The 23,745-nt window shown below is 41.3% G+C and overlaps 1 protein-coding gene across 2 annotated transcripts in view; it reads right to left on the reverse strand.

Annotated features, from left to right (window-relative positions):
• syn3 (synapsin III) overlaps positions 1 to 23,745 on the reverse strand; it is a 129,835-nt gene that overhangs the window by 13,532 nt on the left and 92,558 nt on the right. For both annotated transcript variants that reach the window (XM_080886140.1, XM_080886139.1), the window contains exons 7-10: positions 9,662 to 9,724; positions 2,265 to 2,407; positions 1,548 to 1,622; positions 1,200 to 1,302 (exon numbers count right to left, since the gene is read on the reverse strand). In XM_080886140.1, coding sequence (XP_080742266.1) covers positions 1,200 to 1,302; positions 1,548 to 1,622; positions 2,265 to 2,407; positions 9,662 to 9,724 — 384 coding nt within the window. The remainder of the gene's footprint in view (positions 1 to 1,199; positions 1,303 to 1,547; positions 1,623 to 2,264; positions 2,408 to 9,661; positions 9,725 to 23,745) is intronic.

Genomic DNA, 23,745 nt, shown 5'->3' on the forward strand with positions numbered 1-23,745 from the left:
TAATAGCGATAAATAAAGTGAGTTGACCCATAAAGCCCCATAACACATATTCCAAATAAATGAATTATATTTCTCATGTCATTATTGGGGAAAAAAAGTACGTAAGAATGTTATGTGAATGACCAACAATAATTTATCCAACTAATCTAACAGACAATGATAGCAACATAGATGTGTTGCTATGCTAACCTTTGCCATGTCAGATTGTATTTTCCATCCCTGGCTGTTCCAGTCTGCATGCATGATACTGTCTGCAGGGTGCAGGCATGATACGACCCCCAGGTTGCTCTCTGATGCATCTATTGGCATGTGAATGTTAAATAGTATAAATCTTAAATAGGATAAAGTGCTTGAGTGCACTTCAAAAACCCAGATGATCAAGGTGAGTCTCATGAATCTGAACAAGTAAAGATATGTTCTGAAATTTTCAGACAGGACCTGAACACATGAGGCACCTGCATTCAGACAATTACACACTAAGCGATGTATATTTATGAGTTCCACCTTCTTTTTTTGGCCCCTCTTAAATGACCTAAAAGCCCCACAGACTGCACCTTTAAACCATGCTTATGTGTAACATATGTTAAATGCTGTATATAGAGATACTGAACAGTGAACCTCTAGTGGCCCCAGTGGAAACCCCGTCCCAGGCACTGTTACTGCCACGCTCATCACATTGAAAGCCCAAACCTCCAACCAAACTGGTTGCGTCAAGTCACGCCATGACAGTTTTATTTGTCTACAAACTGCAAGCTACACTTCCACTGCCAAACTTTACCAGCAGACTCAAACAAACAGACTGGATTAGAAGATGAAGTGAGTCAACCGCTGACTCCTGATGTTGTTTTCATTCAGCTGCCCATGTTTGGTCTGCAGACTAATCGTTCTTTCAAGGCTGTGAAGATCATGTGCCAGCAAGTGTGGTTACACCCTTCCCGATTGACTTTCACCCATGATATGAAAAGTATTATCAGCAGGGAAAGAGAATGAATCCAAGGTAACGGTTACACAAAGTGCTTTAGCCCTGTGATGCTGCTGAGAAGCGATCTAACTGCTGGTTAACCGTTATGTTTGCAAATGTCCTGAAACATGATGACAGATCTTATTTATCTAAAATACACTATAATGCAATGAAAGAGCAAGTTTCAGCCCCTGTTTCCTGAAACTCTCCTTGGAGCTGTAGATGAAAACACACTGACCTCGATAATGTAGTCGTTCCCGTCTTTTCCATGCACGGCCTTCACAGCGCAGATGTCTAGGCCCCCAAACATCTCAGCGCAGGAGTCTATCCACATACGATATCTGAAGCACAGGGACGCAAACAGCTGACTGTTTAAAACCCAATAATCACTACAGATATCATTAAAGGAAGAATGGACTTAACAGCTATAAATGTCAGTAAAGGCTTCCAAGACTTTTGGACAATGAGATAATCAGATTCATGCTTAAAAGTAGTGCCAGTGTATTCAATTGAACACAGATGTCTGAATGATTCAGTGTACTTAACAGATCTGCATTTTTCCAAGAGAATCTCTGAACCAGCTCACCTGTCAGTCATTGCGATCTGTTCCAACATGGCAGAACCTGTGTTGGCCTTCCAGTTACCAGAAATGGATGTTCTCCTGAAGGGGGGGCACCAGGAAATGAATTCATATTTCTGCAAAAAACAAGCTAAAATGCTCCAGCAACAGTTAATCGCTCCCAACTTTTGCTTTTCCCTCTCAAGGGGGAAGCTATCATCAGTTCATCAAGGATGGCCATTTTAATCCACACCTAGATAATGTTTGTGTGAAAGCCAATCAAAGACACGGTTTAATGGTGAGGGCAGGGAAAAAAATACGATGAGATAAGCCTTGGCTACTTTGCCCCCCCTCTCCGATTTCGGTTGAGCAATTGTTCAGATACAGTCTTGAAAGCTAAAAGGTTGAGCACAAATTCTTTGTTGTAATATGCTTGGCTGACAGGAATGTCTATGGCTTCCAGATGGGTGGAGCTGGGGCACGAGGCCATGAAAATCAAGGCATTAATGCTGAAAACTGCCTGGAATCCAAGAAAAGTGCTACTTTAACATATAATTTGCCATTATTGGTGAAACTGTTTATTTTCCAGATGATGCTTTATAAGAGTTCATTTCCCACTGGCTCCACATGCCTTGCTACCATTAACCTACTAAAACGCTTAAAATGTTTGCTTTCAAATTCACCTGCAATGCCACCAACAGCCACCAGAAGTTGGTTGCAGCAAGCCAATAAAAAACACCTTACATGTAAGCTTTGTAGTTGCTGCCGATCTTCTGGATCCTGATATCGTACTTGGACTGGATGTACGGCTCGGTGGTGGCGTACGTCCCTGCCAGAGCCACCACGCTGGTGATGTCCTGGAAGTCCTGTTGGTTTTCGACTTTAATCTGCAGGAGAGACGCCACTTGTTAGCGGGCAGCTAATTACAAAGGACGCTGCTGAAACTGGCAGCGGCTGCTTTAAAATCCCACAGGAATTTCACACTTGTACACAAGCTGTATAATGAGGGGTCCACGTATGGAAACATTGCCGGGGGCGGCTTTGAAACTACATCACCTCTTTCCCAGTTATTAAACAGTAGACTGCAGACGCAGACTAAGAGGGAAATGATGCAATGGGAGCCTATCGACACACAACATGTTTATATCATATAATTCAAAGCAATTTTTCAATTTCACCGTGAGATTATTAGGTAACAATGAGGTGTGACAGCGTAAAATACAGAGGAAACAAATATTTTCCTCCAGTGACAATTACCACTGAGGGCCATTTGTAGGAAACTAAGGCTCTCATATATATTTTTAGAAGACTTACTCTGATGTTTCTTGTTGAGTGGTATTATTATTGTAATTTATGTTGATACAAAGATTAATGAGGTGTGCTTCCAATGGGAAACTGGGCATCCTAAGAGACAGTCACATCAATCGCCAACGTTATTGTGCGGCTACGAGTTTTCTTGTCTCAGGCACCAAACGAGTCAGTGCAGAGCATCCACTCACTCATCACCATCCCTCTCACTAGCACCATCACGGAGGAAGCAATGGGAACATTGCGCTTCCGTCATGATAAAACACAAACCAGATAAGGAAAACAGGAGGTTGATGTTTCCTCGGGGGTTTCGTCTTCTGTTTTTCTGTTCTTCAAATAGCACATCTAAAGGCAACCATTTTCCATACTGAAATGGTATGTACCATAAACAAAGTCTGTTTCTGTGTTTACACTGGGGCACTAAGTTTTCTGCAAATGGTAATATATAGAACACTTTAGATGATTCTGTGGACTAAACAGTTGCATATCCATTAGTCAAGAAGTCCCTTTATATACATCGACAGGGTTACCTCAATTTATGGTCAATTTTAGTTTAAAAAAAAACAGCCAACACAGTCATACATAGTGTCGAAATGGTTCAGTTTGTTGCTATGGCACTGATGGGTTAGCCCACACTCCTATTTCTTTGTAATGTGCTTCAAAGAGAGATAAAAGAGGTTATGGAAAGGCAAGGCACAAGACACTTGTGTCTACATGCAACAATTTGTGAGGTCTTAAGCAACAGTTTAATTGTGTGTTTATAAGAGTTTTACTTTAATGCCCTTTCAAATCCCCCAAACTAGTAAAAACTAAGGACAAGTTGTCTGGGTGGAACAAAGGAATCCCAAGGAGATTTTGTTTTGTTTTCAAATGATGCAACCCACCTTCAGAAAATGAACACAAAAAAACGTCAATAGGAAAAGAAATAAGGAAAATCCGAAAAGAGTGACACCAATGACACCAGAACAATAAAAGTAAATTTTAATTTTTTAAAGACGGGTGGGCAGCTTTGATGGTGAATGTGGTCACATAAACAGTGTTGTCACTTTGATGGGTAATTACATAATGAGCGTGCTTGTCAAAACCCACATATGTCGCTGACGCTAAATCAGTGACTTTCTAAAATGAGCTTACAAGGCAGACTATGAAATAGCTTCAAATAAGCCAACAGATTTAAAAAAACATGACTGTATTTTCTTACAAAATATCCTTGGGATCCATATCAGATTTTAGAAAACAGCAACACAACTAATGCCTAGTTTGAAACACTTCTACCGCTTGCTGGTCATTAAGGAAATTATGGATTTTAACTGTGTGATGTTAGCTTCTCTGTTAGCTTTAAGCACATTTTATTCCAAGACCTTCGCTAAAATACACGTACAGGATGCTTGTGCTTGTTATTAGTGGGTGTACTGTATTAAAAGAATGAACATCTTTAAGACTAGACATGGTTGAGTTAAACTGTGTTTATAGTCATGAATAGCTAATTAGAAAAGACGAAGAAGTAACCAAAATCTTGTTTATCTATTGTTTTCGGTGTTAAAAATGTCTATTCCCTGAGTGGTTGGGGGTTCTTGGAGGTTGCTTGCTGTTGCTAGGTGAAACTGGTCACAAAGCGAGTGCTGCACCAAAAAACTTTTTTTTTAAACCACTTTGGTCACTAGCAGACCGCTGTAGTCGCCTGTAGTTTGCAAGGAAGACACAGACATGTCTGCAAACGTTTGCTAACTGACTAACTTGCCAAACTTGTGAAGCTGTGACACAAACTGGAAACAAAGAACATTCTCCTTCAAAGTTGGTCTCCATTCCGGTTTGCGGTGTTGTAGCTAGAAACTGTCTCCCGACCAATTTCACCTCGCGACTGTCATAAACTAGGGCTGTCAACGTTTATGCATTAACGCTCGTGAATCCGTTGTCACGATTAACATTGTTAATGCAATTAACCCATCTGGAGCACAGAATGGACAAAGTTTGTACAAACTGCCCGAAATGCCCTGACAGTGACATTTCAGGGATTTTGAGTCAGTCTGCGCTCCAGATGGGTTAATTTCAATAAAAATGTTAACTGCGTTGCTCATGACGATGGATTAATGCGCATTAATGCGTTAACATTGACAGCCCCATCATAAACCGTTTTTCACGTGACCCGTCAGCATCATATGTTCATAATGCCAGACAAGTTAATATCACATGGTTAGCTGTCACGTCACTGTAAAACCTGAAAAGACACCTTACCGATTAAGATCCAATACAGACATTTTTTAACAGAAAGTAACTCTTCTTCCTCTCTCAAGCAAAACATTGAATCCATCTTTTGCTCATTTCTTTAGTTTTCCACCATAGTGGTAGCTTATAGCGCCTACTGCTAGCTAGTGTTAGCAAACTTTAGACATTGACTTGTAAGTTTTACTTCATATGTGACATGCTATGTGTTAGCATGTCACATATGTTGTGCTGTGTTATGTAAACACAGCACAACCAAATTACATAAAAAACCCAATCAAATGCAGTAACATTATACTAACTGTGTCTGCTCAGATTAACATTCGCTGTCATTAGCATCCAGTCAAACCAGGGCAAGTGAGGCTTCATAGGAAAACCTAGAGAATGTGCTTTGTAGGTGTGGTGGAATTAAGGCACGACGGGACCACAGAGCCATGTTTTGAGCCATCTTTATTTAACATTTGCATCACACCACCACAACCGCACACCAACCACTGAGTCCCCGTGTTTTGACACGGCGGGCGTGATTGCGGATGCCGTGCAGGTGCGTCCGCGTGGCACCGCAGACCACGCCCCACCACACAAGGTAATAAATTCAGTGCTTCGTATATAAAGGAAAATATGCATAGTATGTGTGTGTTGTTTTTTTTTTTTTTTTTTTAAAGAATTCACTAAATAGCTTGTATTTTATTTACTAAGCTTTCTCCTGGTTTGTGTTAGAGTTTCCCTAAATTGCTAAAACACCAAATTCCACTCTTTGCCATGAGAACCAACATGCTGAACGTACTGAACGTACATTCTTTTAGGACATAATTTGCAGATATTATTTTACCCTTTTTCCAATACTTTAGATACACTCACATTCATTCAGTTCTCACTGTGACGTACTTGTGTTGCGCAAGGGTAAGCACAGGTGGCAGATTTCAGTGCTTACACATAACAATGAACCATTTTTCACACTTGCTAATGAAGTGATCAGACGAGTGTATGCCACGTCAGGGCGCACAGGCACCATGGTGAGTTGAAGACCGATACCACAAAACAGATAGTAACAAGCTGAGATGCACAAGAGGAAATGTGTGGGGGGGAGTTGGTGGATGAGGAAGATGGAAAGGCGGCAGAAGGCAAGAAGAGGAAGACCAACAGTGCATTTCAGATAAAATACAAGCAGCTGTGAAAGATCATGTCCTTGGTAAACAGGACAACCCAACATAAAGAAACTTCGTGCTCACGACACTCAGATTGAAAAACTGGGTTTTGTGTTCACAGATTTCAGAACTGCAACTGTGAAAAACTGTAAAAACACTAAAGGCGCATGTCATCAAATAATACAGTCAGTGTTTCTTATAGAAACACGAAAAGACCAGAAGCTAAAATAACAAAATCCACTGACTACAGCAATGTGACTGAAAGAGTACGTCATGGTAGCAAAAGCAGAAGCTGACCACAAGGAACTGGTCCAGTTGTGAGCGGTAGGCACACAAACCTGTCCAGAGACTTACGCAATTCCTCTGAGTCAACAAACAAACTGCAATGATGAAGACAGAAACAGAAGGTAAGCCGGAAAAGGTGAAGCACTGGCACAGAAATGAAGAGCTGTGCCTGGTGGTGAAACTGGTGGTTAGTGTCCAGATAACATGACATACCACCTCCATTACAGAGGCCTGCTGCTCTAATAGCGTAATGGGAAAGCTGAGTAGAAAGGCTCACTCTCTACTGCTGTTTGTCTAATGAAAAAGGCAAAGTGTGTAATTATATTTTAATATGTAAACTGTAATCAGATAAACATATACAAACACTGCTATTAGTTACAGGTAACAATACCACAGTAATATCAACATGACTTGTCCTTAGCTGATGTCATTAATGTGTGTTTCATTAATGGAGACAGCCTATGACAACCCAACAAAACAAAATATGGCAATATTACTTTGAGCTGTAGATTTTCTATTGTTAGCTAATGAACAAAATCGCCATTAAATTCCAGTAAATGTCTGAAATCAGTTACCGAAAGGTCATAAGGTGAACAACCTCAGCAATTATATATTATACAGCATATGCATAATATGTTTGAGAAACTAGCAAAAAAAGAAACAAAATAGCAGCAAAATGTGTAAATGTTGACCTACAGTAAGCTATAAAGGCTTTCCATTTACGGGTTTAAGAGTCCCAACCATAAACTGTACATAAAAGATGGATGTCACCGACATGATGTCACCACTCGTTTCTCATTTCACTTTCTAAAGCCTTAAATTGAACTTTTGGTTGCCGCTATGTTGCTTTCGTGGAGGCAGACTTGGCCATATTTGAATAAGAAAGTTAAGTGGTCAGTTTTCAACTAATGCTAGCAAGGCTTGGCAAAATGCATTAATAAACTGTATGTATGCAACAGAGCAACACACACACATACAGCGGTATTTGCTCTTTAACTAATAAAACATGAGAATTTCTCTTAGAATAAGTGGTTGTGAGGTCCAGTTCACTAACTCTAAATTAGCAGAGGTGATGCCTAGCAGTGATCAGCTGTCAGTTAAAGCTGTAATGTCCATTAGCTAAAATCTTGCCACTATCTCAGCCATTTTTTTATACATCTGGATGTAATTAGGTATTTTAACAAGGGACTCGCTTTCAGAGCCCTCAGGTGGGCATTCAGTGAACTGCAATTTTCTAGCACTCAGCCTAAGAGGTTACGACTTAGATTAGAATAGATTAGATAAAACTTTATTATTCCTCGGGTGGGTTCCTCCGGGAAATTCGGTGTAGAGTACTACTTGTAATGTGGTTAAGTTCTACTTTAGTATTATTTATAATCAATATATGAGACTTACTGGCACATTCAATTTCTTTGCTCCACCTTGAAGGGTTTTTCTCTCAAAAGCAAATAAAATTGTAGTGACCTAAATATTCATTCTCTGAGTTCTGTGAGGTCTGTGGGGCAAAGCAAGATCTTAGTCTGAAAGGACTTTCCAAGTTCCCCATGAGGCTCATGGGAAATTCTATAGCATGTCTGGCTTCTGAACAGGAAACCAAGCCCACAGACGAGGGAAAAAGACATAAAGAAAGTGTCGCTCCTTGTATATTTAAATACGGGAGAAAGGGGAGAGGCTAAATGTGTGAATTATGTCATTGTATCAAGAGTGTGACTCCATGTCTTGAAATAAATAAATCACATACGCAAAATATCCACAGTTCATTTCTCATTATGTATTTAACAGAGATGATTAGCATCAGTCCAGTTATTTCTATGCAGCAATCACGGTAAATGGTTGGAAACTGTTAGTCAGGCTATTGTGTAACAAAGCACTAAAACTGTTTGTCCACCAGGTTAACACTTAGATATCAACTTAGTTTGACCCCAGGAACACATTACTGACTTTACAACTTTACTGTAAGAGCAATTTGGCTACTGTGGCCGATTTGAACCCTTACAGAGATGTCTGCAAAAACTAGAACAGACAGCAGTTTAGGCTTCAGACCTCCTGTCTGAACCTCAGACCAACCGAAGCTGTCCAGATAGTATCATGTTTAATTTGCATATATGGAATAAAGACAACTTGTGTGTGTGTGTGTGTGTGTGTGTGTGTGTGTGTGTGTGTGTGTGTGTGTGTGTGTGTGTGTGTGTGTGTGTGTGTGTGTGTGTGTGTGTGTGAGAGAGAGAGAGAGTCTGACCTGATAAAAGAGAAAATCTGAGCTATGAGCAGCTTGTGTGTAAAATTTTAAAAAAAGACATGGATATTATATTTAATTTAAATTTCATCTCATAGGCGATTTTAGACCCTTTTAAAAACAGCGTATTTTAGTATTATTTTCTTCAAATGGTATATTTTCCTAACTTGTCTATTTTAACAACAGTACAGGTTTAACTCCAGTGTTGTTGATGTCATGATGTTACAGTGCGCTCACACAGAGGCCTTCGCTGCTGCTGCAGCAGAAAGAAGATGAAGAGGTAATTTAATAACACAAATCAGTGATGCAGATTTAAAACACACTTTAACTGAAATATAGCAAAAGTTCAAACTGTTTGGATAAGGTGGGGACTGATTGCTGTAACATATAAAGTGTCAGCTTGTTTATATTTGTTGTCTAAATATAGTCAAAAATGTTAGCTGATGTAGCCTAGCTTATCAGCTGATTTTAACCTCCTGATCCGCTTGTCTGCTGGGATAACACGAGCCGAGGAGCTGATGTACTTTATTAAGTTTGTTAAAAAATATCTTATTTTCCTCTTCAGGTTGAAATGGGCTTTGGTTTTTGTTCCAGATCCAGGTGACAGCAGGTCAAAATGATTTTGATGTCTGGGAGCAGCCAGAATTTAATTTTGATAGTGCTTTAAACAGATACGGACCAGTTTACATCTTTTATTTGCTCATTTAGGTGACTGCATGAAGCCTGACAGAGGAGGATGGAGAGGGAAAAGAAGGGAGAGCCTTGCCTCAGGTTTCATAACTAAAGGCTCCGCCCTAAAACGGGTGGATTAGATTGAAATCTCTGATTATTCCCTCTGAATTATTCTTAGACACAAATATAGGTCATCCAACTAATTAGGTTTCTTTTGTAAAGGGTTGATAACATTAGTAAACAGCATTATTCAAATCGTAAAGGAGACTCACCTTTCCCATGCCGGCGTGGGCGTGGCCCATCTTCACAACCACAGGGAAGGATGGACTTGTGAGCTGTAAAAAAACAAAACAGTGGGGTTTCACAACAACCGTATAATTCAAAATGATCAATACAGTGTCAACGATGCATATATGATAATATCATAGTGTGTAACTGTTCTTTCTGTCTGCCTCTGCATCTCGTTTGCGTCTGACCACCAAGCTCTCAGGACTCAACAAAGACAGAAGCAAAGTCATTTGTTACCATTACTGCTATAATTGTTTCATAGATACTACAATAACATAGTTATTGTACATTATTTTGACCACAATAATTTGATGTGTGATATAATGTGATGTGAAAATCAGATATCTTCGCACCCAGTCATCACGCTACGGATCTTTTCGCAGCTCTCGCTTCACTTACTGCGGCACAACAAACCATGTGAGAAGATTTTGTCTGCTTATTGCAGAAGAAAAAAAGTAAATCCAGGGTGAACGTCTGTGGTGTTCAAACAATACCTGACTACGGGAAGGCGTTTACTGCAGCTCACACTTCAAACTGATTCATCTAGCACTTTAAAACAACAGAACTGAGCAGTGCTGCACATTAAAATGACAGAAGTACGACTGAAGCCATCTCCTGCAAAGGGTCTTGGTGTGATTGTTTTGCACCCGAGTGCAATTACCGTGTTTCGATCTGCACATATGACCCGAAAAAAAAGCTGCGACCCATAGTAAGACCACACCTGGATCCCCTTCAGTTCGCTTATCAGCCTCGTCTCGGAACAGAGGACGCCATCATCTACCTGCTCAATCGTGTCTACACCCATCTGGACCAGCCGGCGAGCACTGTGAGGGTCATGTTTTTTGACTTTTCCAGTGCTTTCAACACCATCAGGCCGACCCTCCTGGGTGATAAGTTAGCAGCGATGCAGGTGGATGCTTCTCTGGTGTCCTGGATTGTTGATTACCTGACAGGAAGACCACAATATGTACGTCTCCCACAGTGTGTGTCTGACAAGGTGATCAGCAACACAGGGGCACCACAGGGGACTGTCCTCTCCCCCTTCCTCTTCACCCTCTACACCACAGACTTCAGCCACTGCACAGAGACCTGCCATCTTCAGAAGTTTTCTGATGACTCTGCGGTGGTTGGATGCATCAGCAGGGATGATGAGACAGAGTACCGGGCTGTGGTCGACTCCTTTGTCACGTGGTGTGAGCAGAATCATCTGCAGCTCAACGTGGCAAAGACCAAGGAACTGATCGTGGACTTCAGGAAGACCAGGAAACACTTGACCCCTGTTTCAATCCAGGGGGTCAGTGTTGACATTGTGGAGGACTATAAATACCTTGGAGTACACATTGACAATAAACTGGACTGGGCTAAAAACACCACAGCACTTTACAGGAAGGGCCAGAGTCGTCTCTATTTTTTGAGGCGACTGAGGTCCTTCAACATCTGCCAGAAAATGCTGAGGATTTTCTATGAGTCTGTTGTGGCCAGTGCGATCCTCTATGCTGTTGCATGCTGGGGGAGCAGGCTGAGGGTCGCAGATGCCAACAGACTTAATAAACTGATCCGTAAGGCCAGCAATGTTGTGGGGATGGAGCTGGACTCCCTCAAGGTGGTGTCGGAGAGGCGGATGCTGTCCAAGATAAAGACAATGTTGGATAACACCTCCCACCCACTCCATGACATGCTGGTCAGTCACAGGAGCTCGTTCAGTGAGAGACTGAGATTACCGAAAAGCACCACTGAACGACACAGGAAATCATTCCTGCCTGTGGCCATCTCCCTGTACAACGCATCCACTTAACACACTGTTTGCTGCTACAGCTACACATGTTTCTTTTCCAACTATTTATTTATGAGTGACTTATGTATGTATGTATGTATGTATATATGTATGTATGTATGTATGTATGTATGTATGTATATATATGTATATATTGTACTATTCTTAGTTAGTGTATTGTCTGTCTTGTCTTAATGTTGGTTTAAAATGGAGCACTGTAACAAAAAATAATTTCCCCCAGGGATCAATAAAGTATTCTGATTCTGATTCTGATTCTGAAAAGAAATGTAAAAATGTATCCGCTTTTGATTTACGGCCTGAAAATGGTCTAAAAAGCACAGCAGTGAAAACATCCAAGGACTTGGATGTTACGCCAGTGATAAAGTCAAAGGTCAAATACATATTTTCTTTTTCAGTAGTCTGCTTAATGTTCCATGACCTTTTACACAGTCACTGTAACATAACAATCACATACTGTATCATCACCAAATACAGCTGCTATGCTTCTGGCAGCAGCATTTATGATTTATGAGAAAAATATTTAGCTCTTTAACATCTGAAATGTATTCTTGTCTAGTTCTACGGATCTACTGAGTGTCATTATTGAAATCTGTCAACACAAACAACAACTCTGACATATATTTTCTTGCTTTTTTATGTAAATTCCTGATATAATATATAAGAGTAAGATCGGGGAATGTCCAAAAGGCTTGAAAAAGAACAGAACTGCACTTTGAACTCTCCCTTTTTATATATACAGTAAGACAGACGTGTGGTAAACGCCACACTGAGACACAACTCAAAGCAGACAGCTATTTCCATTGCAACTGTCTTGGATGTATACATCCAGTGTCCAGATCCATCTTGTAAAATAACGCCCTGGCTCCTACTGAACCTAAAGCTGCTCAGTTTAGGAAGGATGAGGAGGAGACAAAAGAATGTGTGGGCTTATTACACAAAACTGCAACGTTTTGGGAAGCTGGAGGGAAGACCACAGCTCAATGGAATGGGCTTGGACAAACCCGACAGACCGCAAACACACTCTTTCTCATAGTTTACGCAACTGCAATGGATGAAATATCAACACATTACTTCAAACGTGGTTTAAACGCCCTTGATCAATTTGCTGATATGATTGTAAACGGGATGCAGTCTGAAGAGGGACTTTTCCAGTTTCATGAGCACTTTTCCCACTCTTGCGTGAAATAGCTCTCAGGCAGCAACGCCTAGTTAGACGAGAGGTCTGAAGGTCGTTTACAGCGGCTGTAATAGAGAATAACATTATTTGAATTTTTCAATTTATAAAAAAACTCAGAAACATACAATTCTATTCAAAGCCAAGTTTTCAATATTCAAAAAGCCTTCGTGCATTTTCCATTTTCACAAATGCATCTAGATAAGTACTGTGTGCACTGTGCTTATCGATGTGAATAGCTGCAGGTGAAGCTTAAATAAACACTAAATGAAGATGCTGAGGGCACGGGCACCAGGCCAGATCATACCCTGAAATGTAAGATCAGGCCTGCCAGGAGGAAGGATACGCCCAAACAGCTGCTATCATTTGATCCAGGGCCTCCCTGGCAGTCATGTGACTGCACACCCTAATGCTGCTGTCAACTCGTTTCGAGGCTTGAACGGACACGGAGCTGCTCGAGGCTGTGACCGCCGCTTCTGCTGACAGGTTTTGACAGTGCAGGCCTGTCTGACACACTGCCAAGATAAAGTGTACTCTAACTGACGCCATTATCACTTTACAAGTGCCAGAATAAAGGAGGGAGGCAAGGCTGCAGAATGAGGTTCTCTTTCTAATGTCCAAGTACTTAACTTAACTAGGTATGAAGCATTACGTAAGGGAGGAGGAATAAATATGCAAACTGGAAAGATGTAGATGTAAAAAGTCAAATGTAACACAGCAATACAGTATATAAAAGCCTATATCTGTGCCTTAGAGTCATGGACTGAAATGTAACTTTGGTAACAAGGTTTAAGTCATCATCCTCCTCATTTTCATGAAATCAAATCTTGCTTTTGCCTCTCTTTTTTTTAATAAATAGTTGTGAAATCCATCAATATCGCACAGATTTCAAACTGCCTTCAAAGCATAGGCTGCATATAAAAGATGGATGGTGCCTCCAGGACTGAAAAGTAAAAGTGCTTCTAAACCTGTGTTACTTCCAGTCACCTCGTCTAGCCATAAAAAGTCCAAGGAGCTCGGAAGGAAAGAAACTGGACTTCTTCAGGTTTACATCTAAAAGATAAATATAATGTCTCACTTCATTTATGACAACAGTAAACTGTCCTGAGTCGTGTGACCCAGTGTTTTGAATTTTCCCTGTATTCCGATATTCATTGTTTATGTTTAAGTTCATTTAGTCATCTTAAGCTCCAAGGTTGCTCAGTTTTAGTTCTTTGTGTATTCGATGCCTTTGTGTCATCACTCCTCTGTTCAAGTCTCCCTTGTTGGTTCGTGTGTCTTTAACCTGTCATGTGTCATGTCTGCATCCCATTATGTTCCTGTTTTACTTTGAAAGTCTTGTTTCTATGTTCTATGCTTAGTGTTACTGATGATGTCATTCTAGTCAGCTGTTTTCCCCATGTGTTTCCACTTCCCCCGATCGCTTCCTGTGTGTATTTAGTCTGTGTTTTCTTTCAGTCTTTGTTTGCATGTCTAGCGACATCATGTCTCAGAGTTCTTCGTACTGATCAGGTTCATGTTCGGTTTATTTCATAGTTCCATAGTCACACGTACCTGTCCGGTTTCATGTCCATGTCTCTGGTTTCCCAGGTTAGTTTCAGGTTAGGGTTGGCCCTGTTCGCTCTTGCTTTGTTTTTGTGTTCACAAACGGCTCGCCTTTTGTTTAGAACTCAGTTCCATCTCCTACCGTGTCTGCATTTGGGTCCTACTATTCACTCAAACACACAGTCAGCTCCCACTGACCGTGACATAAACAACTTTCCTTATAGGCTTAAAGTTTATTTGGATAATTTCAAGTCTTATCAGATACGAGATGTTTTTCTTCTTTTTTTTTTAATTTGGTTACATTCAGAGCAAAACAGATGACAAAATACTAAAACAGTTCATGCTCTGGGGTACGGTTACATCAAGACTGATGTGTTTACGGGTGCAGGAAAGAAATTTAGTTTTTAAGCTTTTTTTTGCAGCACTCGCTAAAACAGGCTTTCAGATTAAAATACACCTTACTCTATCCAAGCTAGGTAGCATTTCATTGTCACTCCTCCCATCTAAACATGCTCATATCCTGCGATGGCAATGGTCATCTTCTATATACAGTCTATGATTGACACCCACATTAAATCCTGCTGATTACAAACCCCATTTGGGAACCTGCGACTATCAAGATCAGTTAATATCAGAGCTTTATTGTGTGATTTCGAAGCACCTTATTGTGTAAAGCCATGTCACCACTTTAGTTTTGTGCAAAAGCGTTGCATATCCCTAAATTACACAACAGCACATCTGAGACCATAACCTAACTGAAAAGTGTTCGCACTACACTGAGCTGGAATGAATTTCTTGTGTTGTTTAAATTCCACTTATGCTTCTATCTGGCCAAGGATCTTTCTGCTTGTCTTGCAAATCTACTGCTGCACAACTCAACACCTCCACATCCTTCAACAAGATTCAACAAGTTTTTCTATTGCATAATTTGTCCTAACTCTCTTAATTAGCAGAAACGGAGCTGACATCTAAATCAGACCTGTGTTTTCTCGTTGTTTTAAAGACTGTGGGAAGTAGGAGAGCAGTCAGGAGTTCCAAACTTGTACAGCGGTTACATGTGTGCGTCACATGACAAATGATAAGATGCCTGAGGTTCAACAAGTGTCTGAGAAGAGCCCAGCAGTAGCAGTAGAGTGTGGGTGTCTATTTATCTTCTGTTCAGGGTGGAAAGGGCTGCAGCCACCCACTCTGTCTGGACACATTGCTTCCAGTCATTCCCATTTGCATGGCGATGACGGCAGACTTGTCAAGAAGAGAAGACCACATCCTGTGCTTCCCAACAAACTGACGAGGCCTCGCTATTATCTCCTTGTTTCTTCACTGACCACAAAAACAGCTCAGCTGAAATTACAATATCAGCTAGACAAAGATTAAGACTGATCGCCAAAACTATCAAATTTAGACATCCAGGAACTATTTGAAGAGTCATTTGTGACACCAAGGATGTCACTGTGTGTCATCTGTAGGGATAACATGACAGTGTGAAAGACGGTCTCAATATTTTACATTTCAAATCTTGCATTACATGCTTCTGGCAGGTTGGTGCAAAATACTTGGATTTCAACTTAAAAAGAAAAACGTGTGCTGAATTTACACAAAGTCCATGCTAGTGGCTGACCCGGTTTATAATATTTAAACTTCCTCTAGTTCTGCATTAACACCTTGATAAAATTAGATGTCAGTGGGGCTCCTGTGCTGCTGTGTTCAGGTCCAACAACTGCTAAAGCTACACTAAAACTGCTAATAAATGCAGAACAGCAGAAACTCTTCCTGAAATGTCTGTAACAAGGAAAGAAGAAGTCTCACTGGATAGAGCTTGCTTCCCCGTTTTGTTTAGAACTGTTTTAATTCGTCAAATCAGAGATCCAGCAAGGCCGGAAACACTCTCACAGATTCTTGTCTATGTTGACATGCCAGCGTCACACAGTTGCTGCAGATTTGTCTCCTGGAATCTCCTGTTTCAGCACATCTGAAAGGTTCTTAATTGGTTAGAGTACAGTGAACTCATTGTCCTGTTCAAGCTGTTTCAAATGATTTGATCTTATGGCATGGTGTGTTATCCTGCTGAAAGCAGCCATTAGAACATGTGTGTTCATAAAGAGATGATAAAGGGTCAGGAACAGTCCTTGGGCATGCTGTGGTGTTTAAATGATACTTAGTTGGTGCTATGGGGGCCGAAAGTGAGCCAAGAAAGCATCCACTCCACAACACCACCAGCCTGAAGTGTTGCTATAAGCAAGGATGGATCTGTGATGGATATGTGTTCATGATGTTTGAGCCAAATTGTCGTGAGTGACAGGTGTGGCACCTGATGCGGTCTTCTGCTGCAGAAGTCCACCTGCTTCAAGGTTCCACATGTTGTGCCATCAAAGATGCTTCTGCATACCTTTACAGCAACAGTAGGTCAAACTAACTTAGCTGTGCCATAGCTTCCCTACACTTAAAACCTAACACAGCATTTAAATCCATATATACTCTTTATTTTCAGTTTTGGTCTCCCCTCTGGCTTCTTGCTATCAAAGCTATTGTGCAGCGTTTCATTAGCAAAGCGGCTGAGCAGGATAAAAGCTCTGTGAGCAAGCGAGGTCAACGACTGTCAGTTAGCTTGCTCACTAACAGGACTAGAAGTCATATTTGTGAGCTTAAGTCATGTCTGTTTTGTCGTGTTTAAAGTCTCTAAATAAAACACATTTAATGACACTTGGGTTTAAATTTTAAAAGGTTTGGAAAGCAGAAATGAAATTCTTTGCAAAGCACTGTCTCATTTCTATTGAGAGCTGGAGTTAAAACTTTAAATGTTTTCTGAAGATTTCATCTATAAAAAGGAGCGACTGGTTTAAACTGTGGCGGTAAGCTTTTCTTCAGACATGAGGGAGTCTATTTTATGGGAAAAGTCTTTACTTGACAGTGATTGATATTTTTAAGGAGAGAGTATGACAAAACAAGTTTCCATCTTCGAAAAGAAAAAACCTCGGTGGCCGTCAGCGTCTCGGAGCTGTCCGATGTGGAAATGTTGGTCTGAAACTTCAGCTTCACCGTTCAGCCTTTTGTTCCCAGCAGTCTGTAAAAGGCATCCAGTGTGGTAAAGATGTTAAGAAGTCACATGCTAAAAAAGCTAATTATACGGTGGGTGATTTTACCAGTCTAGGTCCTTCTTTGGGAACACACAGGCTCCCCTCGAGTTACAGTAAAAGTGGCAGACGATCGGAGGTGGCACATGGTAGAAATACTTCAGGGAAACCCATCCGCCAACCTCACCGGCCCCTCCGCATAGCTGTATGCAAAGCTTGTGTGAGTCAGCCGGGACTGTTCCTCAGGTTGGTGTCTGAGGTGAATCATGCCTTCCTAACTTCAAAACAAATCCATGTGACATGTTGAACGCTTCCATCTGTGACTGGAGGGCAGGTCTGTATCCAGTGGAAACATATTCATTCGTCCCAGCGAATTGACAAATTCGAACTGGCAAATCAATCTCAGGATTAATCAGAAATAAATGTCGGCAAGTTTTCAGCTTTCAGAATCAACACAACACAAAAAGATGCTGAAAAGCCTTATAAAATCATTTCATCCATTGCTAATGCCAAAACTATTTATTATAGCAGCAGCAAGTCAACTTCTATATTCAACCAACCCACCAACAGTTGTCTTCTGCGCCACAGTGAATTACTCGCGGTCTGTCAGTATGACACACAAACACACACAGACACACACAACACGATGAAAACCTTGCAGAGAAGGGTTCAGTTGCTCGAGTTGCAGCGGGAGTTAAACCTCTCACTAGGGGCTCGTGCATTATAAAGGAAAACACATGGTGCATCCATCCTGCATTTATGATGTCTTAATTTTTATTATGGCCACTCAAAGCTGCCACATCAAGGAGAAGACATGAGGCATGATGGTTTAGGCAGACGACGAGAGCAGGGGGGACCCCGACCCAGAATCCTTTTCAAGAGTCTGACCGCAGCGAGACCAAAGACAGTTCGCCCACATCAAAACTCTGCCTGGGGACTAAGTGAGCCTCAAGAGGCCAGTAACGTTTATCACGCAGGTCCCTGCTAAGTTACTGACTGAATTCATACACCTGACAGGAGTGGAACCCTTTGAAACTGCTCCGTGTTTTAACTGAAAGCAGGAGGGTAAATTTGATTTGGAGCAATATTAAGTGGATAGGTGGCCAGTGCAAATAAACATTTATTAGACCAGAACCCTGCAGGGATGACATAAGGTGCTTTAAACGACGATGGTGGGTACAAGTCTGGTAAGACCAGGGGTTGAATCCAAATGCATACAATTTAGAGAATCAAGGGTTATTTATATTATGGCTACAGGTGAACCAACGTTTTACAGTTATAAAGAGCAGCATCTAATAACTGAATTAGAGCTCGTACTCAGTTTGAGTGATGAGCTTTATTGTCACTTTAAGATATTTTGTTTTTGCCCTCTGAAAGAAGTTGTACTTGATCTTTGTTTAGTTAACATTTTTCAATAAGTCGTGTCTCTACTTTAAAACTCTTTTGTTTGTAAGTAGAGATAAATGGTTCAGCACACCGTGTTAGGGTTAATTTACTTAAGAGGTGCTAGGACACAGAATTTTGTTACCACTGTAAACAGCCTCTTTGCTAAGTTAAGCTAACCTACAGGTTTTAGCTACATATTTAAAGTGGATAGACAGAAAATTACTAAAATATTAAACTGTTCATATCTGATGTTCAAAATAATGTCAACAGGTCCTTATCTGGTATCATTTCTTAGTAAAACTGTCCCTGTTTGTTACAATTACTTTTTACAACGAGGACTTTCAAAGTTAAAGTCCTAATTTGTATCTAAGACCTCCTAAAATTTGTTTCAAGTACTTGGAACAGCAGTCAGCCATTTTCCTCACTCAGACCATAAACCTTCAGAACAAATTTTACACATGCCCCCAAACCAAGAGTGACATAATCATGACACATGCAGTAGTTCCAGGATCCATCACTAGAGCAGACTTCAAAAAGTTGTCATAGCAACTTCCTGGACAAACATCCGCCCAAAACTGTGGCAGATGTCCATTGTGTTAAAGTGTGTACAGTAAAAGCCATTTAATGCAGTGTGGTAATTATTGTTGTGGAATTTAAACTCATCTGGCTTCCATTAGGGTCTGTCCTGGTGTATTTCCATGAGGGAGGCAGCTGTCTGGAAAACAATCCCGAGGATAGAAGTTTCCGGGGTGGATGCTTCCAAGCACTAAAGTGCTGATGGAGTAGTGATGGAAATGGCCGGTGGTGTCTTCTGGTGGTCAAGCCACCTGCTTTGTCATCATAGGCAAGTGTTTAAGGACAGGAAGAATGTTTGCTGTTGGGCTCTTTCTCAAGATAAAGGCCTTCAACTCCATGCAAAAGTTATGAAATGTTTAGAGCTGACAGAGTAGTCCTTTAGATAAAAAGGTATAGGAAACCACAAAAACTAAGAATTAATGCACTCATTTGTTTCAAATTACTTTACATTTACGAAACCAGTAAACCTGAATCTAAAAAGTTACTTTTACACTGAAAGGCAAAGAAGTTCATTTCTGTCCGTGAAAATCACGCTGGATATCTAAACTGATTTGAACTGGATCTATGAAAGGATGCCACATCATTTGATGGAAAAGAAAAGGATCAACCTACAGTGGGCTGAATTCAAAGACACCCCGGGAATTAGAAACGCGGGACACTAGTCCAATTTGCTAAAATGTCATTGCAGTAACTCAAAATAGTGAGCAGTAGTTTTTATTGCCCCCATGTGCTGGTGTGCATGTTTCTTGGGATGGGATGACAGATAGTGTCCTGAGAGATTTCTCCCCAGATCTGGAACAGGGAATCACCGGTAGATGGTTCTTATATCGCACTTTTGTACTCTAAATGAGCACTTGCCTCATACACCCATTTACACAAGCACTTTGTTTTATGCAAGTGCTTTCTAGCTAAAATCCACACACAATTATACTCCAATGGACGTATGAGAGCAACTGGGGGTTAGTATCTTGCTCAAGGATATTTGGCATCCAATTAGTAGCTGACCTGCTCTACCAACTGAGCTAAAGTCACCCCAAAGTACAACTTAGGTACAACCTGGTGGTGATGGATGGAGCAAAACATAATTTCTCAGAAACTTTTAGAAACTTATAAATGGTGAAAGGTATTTTAGAAAAGAAAAAGGGGAAAACCAAACAAAATCTAACTCTTGTTTGGAGTGTGTCCTTTAAAACCTCTTCTTTTGGATGGCTCAGTCTTTCTGTGGTTAGTCATGAACCATACCCTGCTGAGACCAGAGGGTGTGTGTTTTGTTGTTCATAGCTGTACAAACCAGAGCAGGAGGCAAGTCATCCTACATGACTGGAATCCCCCCCTAATCCAGACCGGAGACTCTACACAAACATTTATGCACAGCATGGAAACACAGTCACATTATGCAAGTATTTTTTCTAGCTGTTAAGATATTCACAAAGGTGTTTAGATAGCTTGCAATAACAGTGTTTTGATTAAACTGGCAGAGAGGATCTCTACCCGTTATCTTAGTCATCTCACAAACACTCAACCTTCTGGTGCGTTTGCTCATCTCGGATCTACCACGGTTGTTCATTACATTTGACGCAGGTTCATTTCAATACTTCTATCAGATTATGTAAGATTAGAAGGTTAGGGTATGATACACAAAATTATATTTCCTCACTGCATAGTTAAAATCTGACCTAAATGTGAATGTGTATTTAAAAACAACATTCAAGGAAGAATGATCATGTTATTGCTCACAGTTTTCATCATTTGTAGACATCGAGTTTGTGATAAACTGTTGCATGTAGATTAAAGGCGTTACAAAGGACAAAAGACTCTGTATTGAAAAGTTACCCAATAACTTTTTTTGTGGTTTGTGGCTAATGAAACGGATATTCAGCTTCCTTACAAAATTAAAAAAAAAACAAAAAAAAAACTGACTCCCCTCCGTGAATCGCTACCTTATCGTAGTGGAGGGGTTTGTGTGTCTCAGGGATCCCAGGGGCTATGGAGCTTTTGCCCCCTGGTAGGGTCTCCCATGGCAAGTTGGTCCTGGGTGAGGGACCAGACAACGAGCGATTCAGATGACCCTTATGAGAATATCACCGAGGGAACAGTTTACCCTGTCCGGGATAGGGTTACCGGGGCCCCGCCCTGGAGCCAGGCCCGGGGAGGTTGCCCAAGGGCGAGCGTCTGGTGGCCGGGCCTTAGTACATGGGGCTCGGCTAGGCACAGCCCGAAAAGGGGACATGGGCCCATCCTCCTGCAGGCAACCACCCGCAGGAGGCGCAGTAGAGGTCGGGTGCACTGTGTGCCGGGCAGCAGCCAGGAGCAGAGGCCCTGGCGGGCTACCAAGACTGGCTGGGAGGAGGCCCTGGGGCAGACCCAGGACATGCTGGAGAGATTATATCTCTGGGCTGGCCTGGGAACGCCTTGGTGTTCTCCCGGATAAGCTAGAGGAGGTGGCTGGGGAGAGGGAGGTCTGGGCCTCTGCTTAACCTGTTGCCCCCGCGACCCAAGCCCGGATAAGCGGAAGATGGATGGATGGACAAAAACTGTTTGGCGATTTCCCGGATTTTTTCTTTACTTTTCAAATCTGGAAACAAACAACAACAAAAAACCCACCAACAAAACATATCTGAATTCCTGGGCTAACTTACTGCTAAGCAAAAACTTTTGAGGGCAAAAAAGCTGAAAAGCTAAATGACATGAAACTAAATGGTGTGAGAGTGTTTGCCCTCTTCCTGATTTCCTATTTTTTTGCATGTTTGTCACAGTTAAATGTTTCAGATCATCGAACAAATTTAAATATTAGACAAAGATAACACAAGTAAACACAAAATGCAGTATCTAAATGAAAGTGTTTATTATTAAGGGGGAAAAAAATCCAAACCTAGAAGGGCCCTGTGTGAAAAATTGATTGACCCCTAAACCTAATAACTGGTTGAGCCACCCTTCGCAGCAACAACTGCAATCAAGAGTTTTTTGATAACTGGCAGTGAGTCTTTTACATCACTATTCTTTGCAGAATTGTTGTAATTGAGACACATTGGAGGGTTTTTGAGCATGAACCGCCTTTTAAAGGTCACGCCACAGCACAGGGGTGGGCAACTCCAGGGCTCGAGGGTCGGTGTCCTGCAAGTTTTAGCTATTACCCTGGGTCAACACACCACAATCACATGATTAGTTCATTACCTCTGGAGAACTTCGCGACATGTTGAGGTCATTTAGCCATTTAAATCAGCTGTGTTGGCTCAAGGACACATCTAAAACCTGCAGGACACCAGCCCTCGATGCCTGGAGTTAACCACCCCTGCCACAGCATCTAGATCGGCCACTCCAAAGTCTTTATTTAGTTTTTCTTAAGCCATTGAGAGGTGGACCTGCCGGTGTGTGTTTTGGATCATTGTCCCGCTGCACAACCCAAGAGCTCTTGGAGTAATTTTGGTCGGTTGGTTGCTCCTGGGAAGCTTCACCACTGTTCCAAGTTTTCTTGATTTGTAGATAATGGTTCGGTGTGGTTCAATGGAGTCCCAAAGCCTTGGGCCTTAAGCCTTTCCAGATTGACAGATGCCAGTAACTTTGTTTCTCAGTGGTTTCTTTAGATCATGGTATGATATGGGCTCAACAGGGCTGCCAATAATCAGACCTGATTGTGTTTAGTGAAACTGAACTCAGCTTTCCAAAAAATGTGGTCAATCACAACTAATTTAGGATTTAAGAAGATGGGCAATTACTTTTTCACACAGGACCGGGAAGGTTTGGATTACTTTTCTCCCTTAAATCCCTGAAATTATCGTTTAAAAACTGCATTTTGTATTTACTCGGGTTATCTTTGTCTAATGTTAAAATTTGTTTGATGATCTGAAACATGCAAGTGTGACAAATATGCAAAAAAATAGGAAATCAGGAAGGGGGCAAACACTTTTCACACCACTGTAGTTGATTATCATCAAAAGTATTCTGGTTCAAATCCAAATTTGCACTTATTATTCCTGAACGCTTTCTATGACTGAAATGTATTTAGGAGACTTCAACAGCTTGATTGCTTTCAAATGTAGATCAATTCCAGCTCATTTATCAGCACTGCTGCAGTGTTTTGCAGAGTACCGCCCTTTCCCGCTGCTTGCACAGCTGGTATGAATACAGATTAGCTTTGCCACATCCAGCTGTTCCAAACCATCTTCCTCCTTGATCTTCTCCTTCTCTCCTCCCTGTGTACCATGTCTTAATTAAAAACAGTAGCAGTGCTGACATTTGGGCCGAGCCCTGGTATGCACGCTGCACATGGCTGCCTTCCCTCCTCCACTGTCCAAAGAGTTGCTTATTCCTCCTGTCAAACACCCCTAACTTTAACGTTTAAATGTGTACAAATGGATCAGTTCTACACAAAAATGGACTTTTCAACGAGGGAATGATGGGAGAAGCTACCCATTGAGGCCATTAGCTGTTTTTATGTACCACGCTGTTAACATGGGAGTATATAGACCATAGACTTTACATAAAAAATGGACAAAGCCACCGTGAAATTACCCATTGGTT

This window comes from Rhamphochromis sp. 'chilingali', assembly GCF_963969265.1.
Source record: "Rhamphochromis sp. 'chilingali' genome assembly, chromosome: 7".
NCBI classification, from domain to species: Eukaryota; Metazoa; Chordata; class Actinopteri; order Cichliformes; family Cichlidae; genus Rhamphochromis; species Rhamphochromis sp. 'chilingali'.